General features: G+C 37.5%; 1 protein-coding gene across 3 annotated transcripts in view; it reads right to left on the minus strand.

The window, feature by feature from the left end:
- The window catches only part of LOC145668863 (chitinase-3-like protein 1), a 240630-nt gene extending 221083 nt beyond the window's left edge, over positions 1-19547 (minus strand). For all 3 annotated transcript variants that reach the window (XM_081737090.1, XM_081737089.1, XM_081737088.1), the window contains exon 1: positions 19117-19547. In XM_081737090.1, the coding sequence (XP_081593216.1) occupies positions 19117-19158 (42 nt within the window). In that variant the 5' untranslated portion in view covers positions 19159-19547. The remainder of the gene's footprint in view (positions 1-19116) is intronic.
- Positions 19548-21328: the final 1781 nt, after the last annotated feature.

Raw genomic sequence — 21328 nt, forward strand, 5'->3', positions numbered from 1 at the left:
AAAATTGTGTGTTTATTTTATTTTTTTAAAAGTTATAGAGGTGGCTCAGTGGTAGAGCGTTCAGCTCCGGTGCTTGGGGTCCCTGGTTCGATTCCAGCTCGCGCCATGTGGACTTGATGGTGGACAAACACCATGCTCGTGGGTTTTCTCGGGTTCTCCCGTTTCTTCCACTTTCTTCATTTCACCATTTCACTCATCTCACACAATCACCGTCTCCTTTAGCCTAACAGGCATAATCGTGGGACGTAAAACTTAAAGATTTCATTTCATTTTTACTTCAAAACCACTAATGAGGAAGACAAACTGTATCAATAAAGATTTGACACATTAATATGTGTCAATATAGTCTGCTGTATACTCTGCTATTTAAAACGAGCACGTATTTCGACGCCAGTGTCACAGTTTATGTGAAATGAGATCTTTCAATTTAAAGTCCGACGATTATTTCCCTCAGGACAAGGGAGACGGGTGATTTAAGGCAAGTGAATGATGATGGAAGTTGAATTTGTTACTGACAGACTTTCTATTATTACTCTTAAGGGACGGTGGTGTGATATTATTGTTTTAAATGTACATGCCCCAACTGAAGATAAGGATGACGATATGAAAGACAGTTTTTACGAAGAAGTGGAACGGATATTTGACCAACTCCCGCGATACAATATGAAAATTCTGTTAGGGGATTTCAATGCGAAGGTAGGACGAGAGGATATTTTCAAACCGATTATAGGGAACGAAAGTCTGCATAAGGAAAGTAATGACAACGGTTTTAGACTCGTGAACTTTGCAACATCCAAAAACCTAATCGTGAAGAGTACAAAATTTCCACATCGCGACATTCATAAATACACTTGGACATCACCAGACGGGAAAACTAAATACATGGAAGTGCGTCGGGACCGTAATACAGCAAATTATAGATGCGTTAAAATATTAAATAATACTTTTGATAAAGTGGATAGTTTCAAATATCTAGGATCAATATTAACAGAGGAAAATCATATCCACGAAGAAATTAAATGTCGACTAAAAGCAGGGAATTCGTGTTACTATTCGGTTCAAAATCTCTTGTTGTCGCGAATTCTGTCGAGGAATTTGAAGCTTAAAATATACAAAACGATAATCATGCCTGTTGTTTTGTATGGCTGCGAAACAGGGTCACTTACTCTGAGGAAAGAACATAGACTGAAAGTGTTTGAGAACAAGATCCTGAGACGAATATTCGGACCCAAGAGGAACGGGAATGGGGAATGGCGAAAACTTCATAACGAGGAACTACATAATTTATACGGTTTACCCAACATTGTTAGGGTCGTGAAGTCTAGGAGGCTTAGGTGGGCGGGTCATGTAGCTAGAATGGAAGAAAGTAAAAACGCTTTCAAAGACTTGACTGGAAGACCAATCGGAAAACGATCATTAGGAAGACCTAGGCGCAGATGGGAGGACAATATTAAGATGGATCTCGCAGAGATTGGAATACAAAGTAGAAATTGGATCCAATTGGCTAAGGATAAAAGTCAGTGGAGAGCTTTTGTGAACGCGGCATTGAACCTCCGGGTTCCATAGGCCATAGAGTTAGTTAGTTAGTTTAGAATGATGATGGAAGAATGGATGGAATGAGAAAGTGGGACGAAACGAAAGTTCTTCACAGACACAATGTTGAGCACCAGATACTTACTTGGCCAGGAATCGAACCAGGGACCCCCAGAGGTAAGCGCTCTACCACTAAGCCACGGCCCCTTCCACAGTTAATGTGAGTAAAATCAGGAAAACGTGTATAAATAGATCAATCAATCAGCAACTTCAACTAGAAACATCAAGAAAGGAGAAAAACTTTCGAACAGCAGTCAAGGATATTGAATACATTATCTTACATTTGAATACATTGACTTATGAAATACCCATAAATTCTTCATTTTATAGAGGGCGTGTCACTGACAGAAGCCTGGAAAAACCTGTGCATCAATATTTTGTCGTACAGTGTGTTTGAGAAACCGCTTATATGAGAAAATAATATACAGAAGAAAATTTATGACTAATACCTTACGTAAATTCTGTTGTTGTAATTGACTGGATAATGATAGATTACATTGATTATAGTAAATATGGTTGACAGTTTTGCACTTTAAAATGCTTATGGGTTTTACTTTTAATTTTCATTTGTCAGATTGCAGATTCTATTTGAAATTGACAAAATAATTTTATTTTATTTCGTGCTTTTTCATATTATTATTATTATTATTATTATTATTATTATTATTATTATTATTATTATTATTATTATTATTATTAAATTTGAAGACTTTATGCGTTATTACTATTTATTAATTATTTATGTTAAATCAAAAAAGTGAACTTTAAAGTCAAGCAATGGTTTGCAGAAATTTGTAACAGGTAATTTAACCTTTAACATGAGATTCATTAAAAATAATAATAATAATAATAAACTGGAAATGAAAATGAAATAAAATTAGTTCTAGACTAAGTTCAAAATATATTTATATTAATATAGCTCTGAAAAAAATATATGATTAGTAGTATCCCTTTATGATTAGTAGTATCGAAGTGGTATAAGCGTATAAAAAAATGTCCAAATATTAAACATATAGTATATTAAGTGATAGGCATCATTCAACTGAACAAAACCACATGCATGTGGATAAACTCTCATGCGTAGTTTCTTTGAAAATTAACAAAAATGAATTATTACGGTGCTAGAGCCTGTCTATCTCAAGTGTGCCCTCCGAAAACATGTGAAATATACTTCGGCCCGACCGCCACCGCCCTCTGACGGATTAAAACCCTCCCTTTGTTTAGGGAACCTCAGCTGGGTTGCCAATTTGTCATTCAGTCGTTTTGTCTTGACGAGTGAAGATCGTAAGCTACTTAGAATGGCTAACAAGGCAGAGCACATCGAAGTCCGTGAAATAATTCATTGCTTCAGGGCTTAGCCGTGGGGGGGAGCGGGGCGACGGCCCCGGGCGCCGAAGTAAGGGGCGAAAAATTCGGGAGAAAAAAGGAAAAAAGATAGGAAAAAATGCTTGGAATATATGTATGGAGGCGCCGTCGTATACTCTCGCCCCGGGCGCTGATTTTCCACGGCACGGCCCTGCATTGCAGCAACGCTTCTGCATCCAACAATTTAAAGATCTCGGCCTCAGCAACTTGTCCCTCCTCTTTCGAGGAAGGTACGGTAAAACACATATCGACAGCAGCGCCAGAAAGGGCACAGTTGTAACAGAAAGGCTCTAAAACGTATCATCATCATCATCATCATCATCATCATCATAGGTATTCTACCATTATTGGCAGGTCACTCGCTGCAACTGAGAAGCTTCCATGCTCCACGGTTTTCCGCTAACCTCTTCGTCTTCACGTACGGTTTCTCTTTTTTGATATCGTCCATCAACTGTAGCCTCCTTCGCCCCCTCTCCCTGTCATTCCTGTCACCATACCCTCTAAAACGTACCTGATGATACAGTTCCTTCTTGGCCAATGTCCCAACTAATTTCTCTTCCTCTTAATAACATTTTAAATTGTTCTTTTCTCCTCACAATTTCTAACACCCTTTCACTCGTTTTTCGCTCGACCCAGCTAATTCTCTCTATTCTTCTCCACACCCACATTTTGAAACCTTCCAGTCGTTTTTCATAATTTTTGTGTAATGTCCATGTTCCTGACCCATACAGTATAATGCACCATACGAAGCAATTTATGGGTCTTTTTCTCAACTCTTTATTCAAGGACCCACAAAACAGTAATTTCTTCCTCCAAAAAGCCTCTTTCGCCATTCCTATCCTTGCTTTTATTTTACGTTCACATTTCATATCATTACTAATAATCCCACTCAAGTATCGAAAACTAGTCACCTGTTCTATTTTCTCCCCTTCCACTTTTATACTTGACACCGAACCATTTCGTTCCAATCAGCATGGCTTTGGCCTTTCTAACATTCAATTTTCATCCCATATTCTTCACAGCCCTTCCTCAAGTAGGAGTATGATGTATACACCATATGAAGGAGTTTCTCGGTTTCACGGCATGATATCTCAATTAATATTGAACCCGAAAGAGAGAGTATATTTCTGCCAATTCCAGTTTTAGTAGAGAGTTAAGGATGAAGATGAAATATACTGTTGGAACGCTTAATCGATTGCAGAAAGCAGCTTCTTGCTAAATCTGACCGTTTTTGGTCTATAGTGATCAACGTTGAAACCGGAAGTAGTTGATTTCTATCACTTCCGGTTTGAATATCACCCCCATTAACAGCCTCGATTCCTAACTTTTAACCATCTAAATCCTGACAAAAATTGTTGGTGATCCATCAAGTAGATCTGGAGACTGTCTCCCAGATGGACAGACACACGGACAGAGTAAACATATAAAGGAGTTTCGATAAACCAAGCTCCTTAAAAATATGTCATTCGTGGCCGACAATAATAGGTTCAATAACACGACACCTATTAAGGTGATACTAATACTAAAACATACCCCAGCAACCCTTTCATTATGACTAGGGCAACCCAATAGCATAAAAAGCGTAACAGCAATTTACGCATATGGTTGGTACCTTCAATATGGTTGTGATTGTCTAAGGGTCCAGAAGAAACTAATTTTAAAAGCATAATAAAGGATAATTTTGGAAAATAAAGCATAAAGCATAATTTAAAATATTTAGCACAATTCTGGGAAAATTCTATTAGAACATTTTTTGGAAAATTCTGTTTAATTGCAAATTTAACATACTGTATTAATATATTTTTTTAAACCAATATTTACAGTGCAAAATCTTTGAGAACATAACAGTGCATCAATGAAAAGCTTATTTTTATTTCTATAAACTTTTTGGTGCAATCCTTTGAAGTGGAGAAAAGAAAAAAAAATCAAAAGAAGATGAAAACTTTCCGCCAACAATGAATAAACAATAGTTTTATTCTGTGTAACTGTGCAGTTATGTATGGTGATTCGAAATGTACAAAAAGTGCACAATAACTCCACAGTGTACCTCTTGAACTTGAGCACTTTTGGTGGCATCTTTTACTGTCCCTTTCTGTATATATTAGTGCTGTCGAAATCGGTTTTTGAAAAAAGAGAAATTTCATAAAACCGAAATGTCGATTTTGAAAACCGCTTTTGCGGTTTCGGTTTTGAAAATCGCATTTTCGGTTTCGGTTTTGAAAACCGCATTTGCGGTTTCGGTTTTGAAAACCGTTTTTGCGGTTTTGGTTTTGAAAACCGTTTTTGCGGTTTTGGTTTTGAAAACCGTATTTTCGGTTTCGGTTTTGAAAACCACTTTTGCGGTTTCGGTTTTGAAAACCGCATTTGCGGTTTTCGGTTTTCAGAAAATCGGTTTTCTCAAAAACCGAAAACCGCAAATGTCACAAAAATTCGACAGCACTAGTATATATGCACCTCTAAGGTGCACACAAGTGATTAAAAAAACAAAAAAACTAACTCGAGTAAAGAATGTCTGTTTACAAGTGCATTAAGTAGAAAGTTCATTAGATATGAAAGAAACTGGTTCCATAAAATATTAACAAATAGATCAAAATATGTAGAATATTTAATGTATAATAAATATTATACATTATACACGATTTATGTTAAACAATGATTGGAATTAACAATAAAGCATAATTTGGAAAAAAACATAAAGCATAATTAAGCAAAAAGTAAAGCATAATGTGGGTTGCTCTAATTATGACCTAGTAAGAGGACAATAGATTACGGTTAATCAGACATATTTTAATAACTTTTAAGATGTAATTTTGAATATAATGTTTTCTGTTTCACGTTAACAAAAATCCTTGACATAATATATATTTAACGTGATTAAACTTTTTATACACACTTTTTTTTTTCAATGTAGGGATATTATATTGCAAAAATTAGAAAAATGGGTATTACGAAAGAGTGATGAAAAACGACTGAAAGCAATTGATGTATGGATACGGAGAAAAATTGAGAAAATTTGCTCCGTGGAATTAAATACCAATGACGAGGTTCACATGAACGTTGGAAGGAGCTGCCACATTATTTAAAAGTGAATTGTTTTACACAGCAAAAAATAAATCAATGTTTAGAATTTTTTTTAGAAAAGAATTTTGGTTATTGTTTAACATGTCCAAAAATATCATGAAGTGTTCCATTAGTGAACCAAAAATGTCTAGAATTCTCCTAACATTGGTTAAGAGGAACTGCCGTAAAGTATTTTATCAGTGAACCAAAATGTCTTTAATGTCTCCTAACAGTGATTAAGAGGAACTGCCCTAAAGAGTTCTACCAGTGGATCAAAAATGTTTAAAATGCATCTTAACAGTAGGAGGAACTGCCCTAAAGTGTTCTATCAGTGAACCAAAATGACTAGAATGCCTCCTAACAGTGATTAAGTGGAACTGCCCTAAAGAGTTCTACCAGTGGATCAAAAATGTTTAGAATGTCTCTTAAAAGTAGGAGGAACTGTCCCAAAGTGTTCTATAAGTGAACTAAAAGTCTAGAATATCTCCTAATAATGTGATTAACTGTCGTAAGTGTTCAAAATATAGCTGAAGGTGCCTATTTAGTATATGAGCATAAAAATGACTTGTAAATGTGCATAGAAATGTCATAGAAATGAGCTCGGACACATCAGAAGTGCAATACGGTACTTTCTCTTAACCATTGTTAGGAGACATCCTAGATGCTTTAGTACAATGATAGAATACACAGTAATTCAGGACATTTTTGACGTGTTAAACAATGTCTAAAGGTAATTTCTGAAAATGTCCCTGTTGTTCAAACACTGATTTATTTTTTGCAGTGTATTATAGATATGACGGGAGGTATGGTAGAAGGTAACATTGGCAGAAACCATATCTATAAACAAAGAGATTAATCAGTGAGTATGGAGGCTAGTGACAAATGATCTATTTAGCTGTGGTAGAACACTGAGAATGCTGATTCGACCAAATTATTTTCTCAGTTTAATATAATTTGTCGTTAAATGTAAAGAAAGGAATATTTCTATGCATCAGTAGCTTAAGTACATCGTCATTCATAGACATGTTGAATATACACATTGTACTTTAACATTTTTCAGAAAATACATTTTTTATTACTCTTAATGAAAATAGTCCAGTCTCGTGTTAACAGTTTACCCTTTTGCGTTATATTTGTCTCCAACTATATTGTTTACTAGCAGCGTTCACCCCGCTTCGCTGCGGTCACCCCGGAACGCAATAAACTTTGTTACTTAGATAATTTTTACTTTTTCGCTTTCAAGTGATATGATAAAAACCATAGAAGATTGCAGTAAATGTTAACATTATATCGCCTGTCATTTATGTTAACCCGCCCCGCTTCGCTGCGGTCACCCCCGAACGCAATAAACTTTGTTACTTAGATAATTTTTACTTTTTCGCTTTCAAGTGATATGATAAAAACCATTATAACGCCTGTCATGTATGTTAACCCGCCGAGTGACACGGTCATGCGGGTTGCATATAAATACGTTTATTTTTATACCTATGATGAACTAACAAAGGATTTGTACGTAATGGACACCTGAATGGTCAATTATCTCAAGACACTGGTAATTGAAAATTAAAGTGATATGATAAAAACCATCTAGGGTCCAAATCCTAATAACCCCCCAAAAATAAAAGAAATTGGTTCAGCCGTATTAGCGTGATGAGCGGACAAAGGATTTGTACGTTCTCTTTTATATATATAGATTTCTTTTATGCAGGGCCGGCACTAGGCAATTTGCCGGCCTGTGCAATGACATCATCCAGAAAGAACAAACCTTAGAAGTCACGATTTTAAGTATGTTACCCCATCATGAACAACAAAAGGGAGGGAAAGAGTACTCGCACTCAGAGAGGCCTAAACAACGAATACAATCTTGTATCTGTTTTTTTCTATAAATAATAATATTGAAAGATAAATCAAACACATTTACAGAGGAAATATGGTAATCCTTTTTATAGAATTCAATTACAATTCAATGAAGTTTCAATCACAATATATCTGTTTGCAATTCCAGTGCAATTAGCTCTTTTAGCTTTATTTCTTGATTTTCTTTCTACATTCGTTTTTAGAAAAACTTGTTTCTATCTTCAATGATAAGGAACTTGTTTGTGACAAGGACAAGACTAGTTTTCATATCAAAACTGTGATAACTAACTAAATGGAACAGATGTTCACTACTGATCGAGAACTGAGTTCTTGTATTTGACAACAATCAAGCAATTAATGCCGGAATTTGTTTGACCATTTCCTTTAGCACTGTCCATGTGACCCTAAACTAATGCAACTTAAACATGATTTATGAAAGTAGTATTAAAATGGAATGCCAACTTAGTAAATTTAACTACTATCATCATGAAGTCTGTTTCCAACAAGAAATATTTATTTTAAATAATATAGTTATGACAGATTTTGCTGCTTTGTGTTGCACACATGGTAAAGCTGGACCTGCCTTTATGGCACGGTACTTATTAGTTGTTATACGATTTTTATGCTGCTTTTTTATATTTAGAATTTAAAATTTTAGCGTAATATAGTCTTTATTTGTGCGTGTAAAGGGTTGTTATTTCAAAAATTTGGACTAGTTTTACAATAATTAAAGTTCCTCGTTCGGTAGACACTCATTGGTTGAATCCTATTTGGTTTCCTGTACGAAAGTCTTGAAATTTTTGAATACATTGTGTGTGTGGGGGGGGGGCGGACTTCACTTTCAACTCTAGGTTCACGTTTCTTAGCCTAGATGCTGAAAGCCACGCTACATCCAATCAAACCAATTTAATCATATCTTCAAAAGTCATGATTCACTTCTTGGTAACGGTGCTTTTTAAGAACTGTGTTCGTAATTGAGGAGCTTATTTTCAAAAAGGAACAATCCCATCGCCATGCGAAATTGACCTTTATTGATTTCTCAATCTTTGGAATGAAATATTTCAAAATTGCTAATTTTACAGTAGAAGTGCTAATTTTACAGTAAACTGGCTACAAACACCTGCAGTTGCCAGATCTTAATACAGAACCTTGATAAATGAGGGAAATAAAAATGTTTCTAGGTGTTTATCCTATGCTGTTATGTAAGCCCGCAACAGCAAAAGTGTAGTGTTGGTTGCGTATAGGCCAGGCATTTTTAGAAAAACAGCCAAAAATGTTCATACATCTTCACCTCCACCCTGGAAAATTGCCCGTCGAGCCGAAAATCGAAAAAAAAAAAAAACAGCTTCATAGGTAATTATATCTAGTAAAGGTTTATCCATGTTCCAAATTTAGGGATGTAGGCCACTTCTTTTCATGCGAAAAGGTGATGACAGACAGACAGACAAACATATTAAAAGATAAATGCTCATATTTTATTCAAAACATCTTTTGATGTTAAAATTTAACATTTCACATTTTTACTGTAACTAGGGATGCATTCGAGTCGAGTCGAGTCGAGATTTAAGCCTGTCTCGACTCGACTCGAGAAAATGTTGTCTCGACTCGGTCTCGACTCGAAAATATGTTGCTGTCTCGACTCGTGTCTCGACTCGACAGTCTCTGTCTCGACTCGACTCGAATTCGAGTCGAGACGTCTCGAAATTCGAGTCGAGACAAAATATATGAGTTAAAATATACACACACATCAGCCAGACCATTATGACTACCTACCTAATTGTTAGTATGTCCACCTTTTGGCACGAATAACAACGGCAATGCGTCTTGGCGTGGTCGCAATGTTCCTCGGTGGGTCGCTGGAGAGAGTTGGCACCACATATGCACACACAGGTCATCTAATTCCCGTAAATTCCGGGGAGGGGGTGATGCGGCCTCAGGTCACGTTCAATCACATCCCAGATGTGATCGATTGGGTTCAGATCCGGAGAGTTTGCACTTGGAACTCGCTCCTGTGTTCCTCGAACCACTCCATCACACTCCTGGACTTGTGACATGGTGCATTATCTTGTCGAAAAATGCCACTACCGATGAGAAACATGGCCGTCATGAAGGAATGTACGTAGTCTGCAAGCAGCGTGTGACGCCTCGGTCGTCATGGTGCCTTCCTCGAGCTCCAATAGACACATGGATGCTCACCTGAATGTTCCCCAGATAATAACTAAGCCGCAGCCAGTTTGTCTCCGCCCCCCAGTACAGATGTCAAGGAGCTGTTCCCTTGGAACACGACGGATTCGCACCCTCACATCGTCATGATGAAGATGATATCGGGATTCATCAGATAATGCAACGCTCTGCCATTGTGCCAAGCTCTAGTGGCGATGGTAACGTATTCATTTCAGTTGTAGTTGCTGATGTCGTGGTGTTAACATTCGCCATCGGTAGGAGTGTTCGGTGCACCGTGTGTTCAGACTAGTGTTGTAAAGGTCTGTGAAAAAAACAGAAATTTTGGGTAAAAAAACAGTTTTTTACGGTTTTCCCGAGCTGGGGAAAAAACGGAAAATTTGGGTATTATCAGAATCATCATTTTTGCTAATCACAGAATCATTTTAGTTAATATGTTAAATCAAACATATTTCATAGAGATATCTTCATTGTTGTATGTAAAATTCCGGAAATTTTGAAACCATTAGAAAAAAATCATTTGTTCGGAAATATTGGCAAAAACAGGAAAATATAGTTTAAAAACTATTTGTTGGCCTGATGCTAGTAATCTTACTTGCTGTAACATGTCTGCAACATATACAGTGGGAAGTCGAAAATTCGAACTAATTGGGACCACAGGTAGTTCGGATTTTCAAATTGTTCGGATTTTCGAAAATGACCAAGAAAATGCCATTTAGGCTTACATATACTGTACGGTATGTTCTTCTATCGATACAGTGGTTATTCAGTACATACAGTAATTACAATACCGTACGTAAGGCTACTTACATTTAATGTTTCTGAAGAACCTGCTTGTACTCTAAATAACACTGTTCTTGTAAGTCACACTTAAAATTTATAGGCCTAATAAAAAAAATAAAAATACATGACGAACAATTACATATAAATGAACTTTTGTAAAAACACTGACTTCACATAACGTCGATGGACACGCTATTGTTTGTTTCTCGCGTTAAGACAAAATGTAAAAAGCTTCTAGGGACCGCGTTCGGATTTTTGACGTTAGGATTATCGACGTCCTACTATATATGCAATGTATTTCGCTAACGGAAAAATACTTAAAGCAACAGGTTTTAGTTCTACTTTACACACATATACCGCACAAGTGAGTAAATTTGAGCAGCGAGAAATATATTAAGTGAAACTTCCGTTAGTTATTATTACAGACTAGCAGAATATCCGTTCTTCGCACGGGGAGAATACGTTTCATTTTGGACGCAAAGGGCACCAAAACTGTCCCCAATGAAGTTGTGAAGCCCCAAAACTATGAATTTGACATTAATACCGATAATTTTCAATTATCTTTACATGTCACCATCCCCCTTAGAGTACTAATGGGGCTGAATTTGTGGATTTAAACGGCATCTTCTGTTCATCTCAGCGAGTATGGATTCGAGGCCATTTTCGATCATGTATGTATATATAGGTAGATATATATACATATATACACACAGAGGCGGATCCAAGGGGGCTATCGCCCCCCTCTCTTCACACTCAAGTATACACTGCATAAAATGGGCTTCAATCCTGCTTTACACTGGATAAAACTGCAAACTATGGTTTAGCCCCTCCCTTGATCATATCCTGGATCCGCCACTATACTGTATATAATTCTCAAAAAAATTAGGGGTTCAGCTGAAACATCACACAAGACCTTAAGATAGTGTATGAATAAGCTTGTGTTTGACTCATATATATCTTACAAAAAGGAATGCTTTAAGATACACTAGAAAAATGGGGCACATACTGGTGTTGGGGCACGGAAAACCTTGTTCACATGGCTCATGACACAAGACGGTTATGTGTGTACCTCTCGAACTGCTCACAAACAGGCAAGGCAACAACACTGATTGTTCCTTAATATGTCATATGATCACTTCGAATAACCAACAGAGCCTCGCACCTGCGTGGCATGGATTCAATCAGATTATCGATGAGTTCTTGGGGAATGTTGTGCCACTCATCCAGAAGAGCGACTTCCAGCTCTGGAATGGTTAATGGATTTACTGGCCTAGCGGCAATTCGTTGCCATGCATATTCCAGACATGCTCAATTGGAATGAGATCCGGAGAGCATGCTAGCCACTTCATCCGAGCGATACCCTCAGCATCCAGCATCTCATCCACTAACCGAGCTCTGTGAGGATGAATATTGTCATCCATGAAAAGGAACGAATCACCAATGGCACCAGCATAGGGAAGAGCAAGAGTTTTCATAATCTCATCCCTATATCTGAGAGCCGTCAAAGAGCCATTTCAGATGATGTGGAGCTCAGTACGCTCACCAATGCTGATTCCTGCCCACACCATCAGTCCACCACCATGATACTGGGATCTTTCTCGCACAAACATGGGATTCTGTCGTGTTCCACAATCTCTCCAGATGAAAACACGTCGATTATCAGGCTCCACACTGAATCGAGATTCGTCAGAGAACAAAACATTGCCCCATTCATTGCGTCCCAACCCACGATGTTCCTTTACCTTCGCTCTTCGATCAACACGGTGTCGTGCAGTTAATGGGACACACACCATAGGCCTACGTGCGTAGAGAGCACCTTCTCGAAGGCGATTGCGGACCGTTTGAGTGGATATTGTGCGTCCTGTTGTTGTTCGGAAGGCTTGCGGGAGCAGAGTTGTATTCTGACGCCGGTTTTGACGGGCTGTTAACAAGAGATAACGATCGTCTCTGGCTTTGGTTGCTAGTGGACGGCTCTGTCTTTGTCTTCTTCGAACACTTCAAGTTGTTTGTAATCGATTCCACAATCGGGAAATCACACTTTGTGCCACTCCTATGGCATGTGACACCTCCCGCTGTAACTGACCAGCTTCCAACCTGCCGACAGCTCGCCATGCCAACGATTCTGGCAAATCACGTTGTTGCGCAATTTCACTACGTAGATTTGTGACGCACTAAACACAATGAAAACAAAGGTATCCTGGAGCTGGAATGTATTGGCAGCGCCACACTACAAAATGATATCTGTTAGCGCCACGTCACTGATCACGTGCACAGATGTTCCAAACGGTTCGTTTGCACGTTGGGCCTTCAGGATTTTAATCTGAACTGGACAAGATACAGTGTTCTCACATTATTCGTAAGAAGTTTTACATGTGTTTTCATCTGATTCCCTAATTTTTTTGATCTATATATATATATATATATATATATATATATATATATATATATATATATACACAGTGAAACCTCTACTAACGGACACCTCTGTAAAGCGGACACCTCCCATAACGGACATATTTTGTAATCCCCAAACACTGTAATAGGAAAAAAACATATTGGCAAACCTCTCTAAAGCGGACACTCTCTAGTACGGACACGGACAGTCTTTTTTGTCTTTTATAGGTATTATTTACCTCCGTATTACGGACACTTTCTCTGGAAACAAGTTGGAAAGTGCAGTAAAAATACATTTTTCATACGCAGTAAAAATACATTTTTCATACGTATGTCACCAAGGAAGAACATGTGGGTGTGACAACATTTTGCCTCCTCAACTGTCTGTTCAGCAACCCAGAGGAAGGGTCTCTGTTTCACAACACCCTTATATCCTTTGCTTGCATTCCACTCCCACCCAACCTGCTTCAGAAAAAAAAAAAAGTGATTGACAGTTGCCCACTGTTTGGAATGACACATCATTCTACTGTCCCGCTGGATCTCTAACCAAACAGGAAGACAAGTTTGGTATTTTTGACCACGGGTACGCATATTGTCTTTTTAAAAAAGTCATTGCTGGACTGCAATTAACTCACAAATTAAAGCAACACACCGAAACGTAGTAAGTAGAGATAAGTATAAAGTGCAGAGAACTATAACATCTTATTCCCATGTTGTGCCTCGAATTGGATGGCGCAAGATAATGCAGGTACAGTAACATTTTGGTAATATTCATAAATATGTGATTCATGCAAAAAAAATCTAATTGCATATTACCTTGTTTATTAATTTACGTAAGAAAATATTGAAACCTCTCTAAGGCGGACACCTCTCTATAGCGGACAATTTTTGATTCCCCACGGCTGTCCGCTTTAGAGAGGTTTCACTGTATGTATATATATATATATATATATATAGATAGATAGATAGATAGATAGATAGATAGATAGATGTAGATATATATTAGATAAATATACCCATTCTTCGCATGGAAGTCAAGGCCTGTGGAAGTATTACCCTCATTTCCGCGACCGCGAAAACTATGGATCTGAGACTAAATCGATCATTTTGGATTACTTTTACATGTCTCGGTATATCCTCCCCTCCCCGCTGATTCTCGGTCCGCATACAACGGTAGCTGAATTTGCAAGTGATCACTAATGAAAGTGTCACCATTCATCTCAGCGACCGCGAAAAGTATGGATTTGACACTAATATCGGTCATTTTATATTACTTTTACACGTTACGGTATCCCCACTCCCCGCTGACTCCCGGCCCACATACAATGGTAGCTGAATTAGCAAGTGATCACTAATGAAAGTGTCACCATTCATCTCAGCGACTGCGAAAACTATGGATTTGACACTAATATTGGTCATTGTGGATTACTTTTACATGTTTCGGTATCCCCACCCCCCGCTGACTCCCGGCCCACATACAATGGTAGCTGAATTAGCAAGTGATCACTAATGAAAGTGTCACCATTCATCTCAGCGACCGCGAAAACTATGGATTTGACACTAATATTGGTCATTGTGAATTACTTTTACATGTTTCGGTATCCCCACCCCCCGCTGACTCCCGGCCCACATACAATGGTAGCTGAATTTGCAAGTGATCACTAATGAAAGTGTCACCATTCATCTCAGCAACCGCGAAAGTATGGATTTGACACTAATATCGGTCATTTTGGATTACTTTTACTTGTCTCGGTTTTCTCCCCCTCCCCGCTGACTCCCGGCCCACATGCGATTGTAGCTGAATTTGCAAATATCGCTAATGGAAGTGTCACCATTGTTCTCAGCGATCACGAAAACTATGGATTTGACACTAATATTGGTCATTTTGTATTACTTTTACATGTTTCGGTATCCCCGCTCCCGCTTACTCCCGGCCCGCATACAATGGTAGCTGAATTTGCAAGTGATCACTAATGAAAGTGTCACCATTCATCTCAGCAACCGCGAAAGTATGGATTTGACACTAATATCGGTCATTTTGGATTACTTTTACTTGTCTCGGTTTTCTCCCCCTCCCCGCTGACTCCCGGCCCACATGCGATTGTAGCTGAATTTGCAAATCATCGCTAATGGAAGTGTCTCTATTGATCTCAGAGACCGCGAAAACTATGGATTTGACACTAATATCGGTCATTGTGGATTACTTTTATATGTCTCGATATCTCAACTCCCCCTTCCCGTTGACCCCCGACCCGGTGCCGCATAGCATGAATTTGGAAGTTAATGCGATCGGAGTTTCACCATTGATTTCAGCAACCGCGAAAATTATGAATTCAACACTCATATCTGTTATTTTCTACTACTTTTACATGTCCCGGTAAACAACCCCTGAGACCCCCCTGGTTCGAATTTTGACAAAATCGTTTAACTCTGATCTGAAGCCTGGACCAAGGTATTCGTGACTAAAATTTGGTAACTCTCGGTCAATTTGTCTGGTTCCCAAGCCGGTTCCGGTAAACGCCTCCCCATGAGACTCCCCTGGTTCGAAATTTGAAAACAACTTTTCGTCTTGATCTTGGGCCTAGGCCAAGGTACCCCTGACCAAAATTTGGTAACTCTCGGTCCACTCGTCTGGTCCCCAGGCCGCATACAGACAGACAAACTCGCAAACAAACTGTTTATTTTATTTATATTAGACTAGATAGATTCTTGGAAATTATACCAGATTTTCATATTATCTTTCCGAACTAATTTTAAAGACCCGCTCCTACTTATCTTTATATGTATACAGTATATCTATATTTATATCTATATATGTATATAACAAACGCAGGAATTACCCCATAAATAACACTCCTGGAGGACCCCTTTCTCAAACACTTGTACAAACTTCAGTTTTCGTACCGGATGATTACCGAGACCTGGTGGAAAAAAAAAACTGCTTTTGCGTTCGAATTTAAAAAAAAAAATAGTTCTCCTCAGATTAGTATTCACTGATAATATTTTTATAAAATTTAAATTTGATGGGTAAATCAGTGGACTTTGAATACATCCACATCGTATCCACTGAGTTACAAAATTGTGTACCTCCAGACATGGGCGGCCGAAGAAAATTTTCTAGGGGAACATCTTCAATGTTTGCTATATTAGTCTGGCATTTAATGTGCATGATTTGTTATATTACGTGTACATTTTCGTGAGCCAGGGAGGTTTATTCTTATCAAACACGGAGATTATGAAGGAGCAGATCTACTGTACAAAATATAATAAAAACATCTCTTTCGGATTTCTATTATCCCGCAGTCCAACCCCGAGACGGAAACATAAGAGATAGGCTTTTTGTTTTTAAACAAGATAACGTGACTAGCGAATGCTTTACATTGTGAAGATTATATTAGTGAAAATTAAACGAATATAATTTTACAACTTAATATACATATTACTAAATGTTTAGCTCCCCGTTGCTATGTTGTTAGCGATGCGCCTTTCTCGTACGAGGTTTGATTCATGGTAGGAGCTCATGTGTTTCAAATCCGACATTAAACTATACGTTCACGTCTTGTAGAGCTTTGCTCCTAAAAACGACGCTAAACTATAATCTAATTTAATATTATTAATATTAAAAAATAATGACTTATCAATGTGACGTCAATTTGGCAGTCATCAAATCCATTTTATACTTTCACTTAATCCAGTGGATATTAATATAACAATTACGAGACACACGCGCATATAAATACTCAGAATCAAGCACATACACACGTATACATACACAAATATGAACACTTCAAATCTATTTACATGTGTTGAACTGCACTGCATCAAGTATCTTCTCATGTATCTGCATTTTCTGATTCATCCACAGATTTCTTATTTGTACGCATCAATCATTTTAGCATTTTCGGGAAGGTTCAGGGTTCGTTCTTCATTTAAAGAGTTGGTTCTCTGTATTGGAAAAAGAATGAGGAAAGGGTGGGGGAATTTATACTTTATGAATGGATAACATTTTAAGAAATATATACAAAACATGCCGCTTCCGATGCAGCACTAAAGCATTTCTTTTAGCGGTGAACTACTAGTGGTACCCTGGTGATAATACCCCCTCCCCTCTCAAGTTGTAAAGTGAGAAGGGACAGAAACATCCCAGACACTCAGGGTTCAGTTGACAATAATAAAACTATGGGTAAGTAAACATCTTGTGCAGAGTCACGTTTTGCTTATTTTTGAACATTTCTGTGAAATCAACAATACAACAGCGGAAATACTAACTGGTTTTATTACTCCAACCATCGCTTCAACAAGGGATAATTCCCAACGGTCAGTGTTCTCTTTCTCTTTTTCTGTCCTCGTTCTTATTCTCCACATCTTTAATGAAGTAGGGGGCGCCCAACCTCTCGACATTTGGACGTCTTTTCCTCTTGGTTTCGCCACTTGTTGAAGACAATCACCACAGCACTCTTCGAACACCTGACAAGTCCTGCAGTTTCCGAAATTCTCGTGCCGAGTGTTTCTGAGCGAGTACTTTCTTCAAAATATTATTAAAAATTATAGAAAGATTTTCGAGACATTCGAGTCGAGTCGAGATTTTTACCAGCTGTCTCGACTCGACTCGAGTCTCGACTCGAAAATTCGAGTCGAGAAATACGTTTGTCTCGACTCGTCTCGAATTTTACAAAGAGTGTCTCGACTCGAATCTCGACTCGAATTCGAGTCGAGTCGAGTCGAGATTCGAGACATGTCTCGACTCGAGCGCATCCCTAACTGTAACAATACTAAAAAATAACATAATCGTACTTGCTCAACTTCTTATGTTGCACAAAGACTGTTAGCATATGTATTAAGTTTATTTTATTTATTTTTTATCATAAAGATGCAAAGGATAAGATGCAAGAAGGTAAACGTAATGTAGGCAAGAACCTTGTGCTTTATATTGCTCTTTGGTTGAAAGAGTTTGTCAAATGGGAGCTCTTCGTTTCTGAAGATAAATATGAAGGGCTGTGGTGAGAAAATATTGAAATATCAAACCACGCGACGGAACATATGGAAGTTTAACTAAAAAGACAAAATTAAAATTGACACTAGTGAAAATTTAAAAGAACAGACGAAAATCTCGAATTAAATTGTTTATTTTCGATTAAAACTAGCTGGCTATTACAAAAGTTGAGTCCACTTATACTTCTTCTAACTGTCAATATATGGCACTAACAAATTAATTGAAAAATAGTTTGCGTCTGCCATGTATTCGAGAAACCTGGAAATTCACTTGGTTTTAAGTATCCTGAACTATCATCTTGGTTATGAGTGTTTCATAAGAGTGGCATAGAAGACAAAAAATTTACCGAAATTCTACTTTCTTTTAAAAATTATTGTGTCTCCGTGCTAGCCTTCCTTCAAAATAAATCTGGCACACCACTATAGTTGATCTACTAAACATGCGGATAAAACTACAGTTAACTCTGACAAAAAACATCAGGATCACACAATGCTATACCAAATCTTTCATGCGCACGTGCATAATATAACAATTTGTGTACAACTAATTAGGCTAAACTCAATGTCAATTCTAACGGAACCCATTCGCTAAAAATTGTTGACAATTACTCTCAAATTTACTATTCCCGCCCTAAATTCAAAATTGAGGTGAACATAATTTCAGATTGGATGCGTAATCTAACATCCCACGATATTATGCTCTGCAAGCTAATTGAGAGCAGAACATCGTTGAGAACTGAATGAAGGATCACACAAAACAAATTTCTCTAATATGATTTTTTTTAAATACCTAGAATAAATGAAATGACCACGCCATGTATCAAACAATTAAATCTGTCCTGTCATTTGAAACTTTAGCTATCATTTTAATTTTTTAAAGAAAATACTTACTGCACTTTTGAGAATAAGCGTCCAGAAAAGTTTTCCGTCCATCAAGCACCGGTCATGTTGCGCCACACAAAATAACGAACATAAATAAAAGTGAATCCACCTTATCGCACATTGGCGCCACAATGTTTTTTCTAGATTTCAAAGATAATTATATTTCTATAAACACTTGTGTATATATACACACCGTACTGAGTTTCTCAATCCGGATTAATTTGTTTACACTCCGTCCATCAATGTCTTTTAATCATCCAAGTGATAACACAATTTGACAGATAGAAATGCTTTCCCTTCCAGTGGCGATTACCCACTTTGACCGGCTTAAAAATAGAGATCGCGCGCTATCTTCCCGACTATCAGATGGAACATGTGTACGGCTGCTTGCATCGCGCATACGCTTCTAAAAGATACACAGGTGTGGGTTGAGCATGGAGAGAAACTTCGATATGAAAGAAAGAAAGAAAGAAAGAAAAAAAGATTTGAAAGATTTATGGTGACTCATGCGACACCTGTTGTCTAATTCATAAATCACTTACTTATTTACACCTCTCATTTTGGTTTTGCGGTGATTGCGGTCTGTCTGTTGTGCGTTATTTTATTACATCATTTAGTTTAAGGAAGTTAGAGAAAAAATTAAAAATGCAGTTACATAATTTTGTTCAATTCGTTCCATCCTTGTCATTTATATTTCTTCCACACTTCCTATGTAGTTCAAAATGACTTTTATCATATGCAATTTTAAATTATTATTAATACTAAACGAAGTACAACTAGATTTTTAAGGCTTAAAAATACACGGACATTTATAAAATAATATTCTGAGGACAATTTGTAATGTAACATTGCGAAAACAATTGCGCGTTTAACCCGCTCTTCTGTTTGTGTATTGTTATACGAAGTAAGTTGACTGATTTGAAATTTAGTGTTCTTTTCCAGCAACGAGGCTATATGATACGTGGACCTACAGCTTAACGTGCAATCTGAACCATATGAGCTCCCACAAAGATGTTCATAATGTAAATACATACGACGAAGTACGGGCTTTACTGTACAATGGTCAAGTTAGAAATCTATTTTTGTAGCAAATATCGCAATTTAAGAAATTGTTATAAAGTAACTAACAATAATTACCCGTTAGTTTGAGGTCTATAAAGTTGGCCTACCCAAATTAGCTTACCCACTTTTATCTACATGAGCCGTTAGTTCCTCGTTAGTTCCCGTTAGTTCTTACTAAAGTTCCGTTAGTTCCGCGATTTTAAATAAATTATACACAAAAACCAATGGGTAGGCCGACTTCACATGTGAAGTTGGCGTATCCAACAAGCTTTCCCACATTTTTCGGCATAAATCGTTAGTTCCTCGGTAGTTCACGTTAGTTCTTACTAAAGTTCCGTTAGTTCCGCGATTTTAAAGAAATTTTTACACAAAAACCAATGAGTAGGCCAACTTCACATGTGAAGTTGGCGTACACTACAAGCTTTCCCACATTTTTCGACATGAATCGTTAGTTCACCGTTAGTTTCCGTTATAAAAGTTCCGTTAGTTCCGCGATTTTATACAAATTAGAGCATAAAGAAAAATGTGTGGGTAGGCTAACTTCACATGTGAAGTTGGCGTACCCAACAAGCTTTCCCACATTTTTCGACATGAATCGTTAGTTCTACGTTAGTTCCCGTTAGTTCTTACAAAAGTTCCGTTAGTTCCGCGATTATGTACAATATATAATGCAAATTATTACCGCAATATAAAAACGTCCTATGTGATAAATATATTACTTTGTCATCCGGACAGTAATTGCGATTTCAATATTGCCTACAAAACAGCATGACACATTAACTGTTAGACTTCCAAACTATGCCATGCATAATTGTCGGAAGTCTTTTAGAACGGCTTTGTCTGTCAACAGGTATCAGACCAAAAACTTTAAGAGATATCGAGATATGGCTTTTTGGGAAACAGTTCAGCGTTTCAAGGCAGTACCATGACTATCCTAAACACTCCGGAAGTGGTTCAAATTTAATATTACTTACTGTACAGTTTCAATACTGATTTCTACGGAGTCAAAACGGTAAGAGATATCAAGATGCAGTTCTTTGCAATCGATTCATTGTGGCTAAAATAGGTTTCACCTACCTCATTAACCCATTATCCAAACTGGAAGTAGTTCCAATTATCAGTTTCAACACTTATCGTCACAGGACAAAAATGGTAATAG

The sequence above is a fragment of the Thermobia domestica genome, chromosome 13, assembly GCF_964235325.1.
Source record: "Thermobia domestica chromosome 13, izTheDome1.hap1.1, whole genome shotgun sequence".
Lineage (NCBI taxonomy): Eukaryota > Metazoa > Arthropoda > Insecta > Zygentoma > Lepismatidae > Thermobia > Thermobia domestica.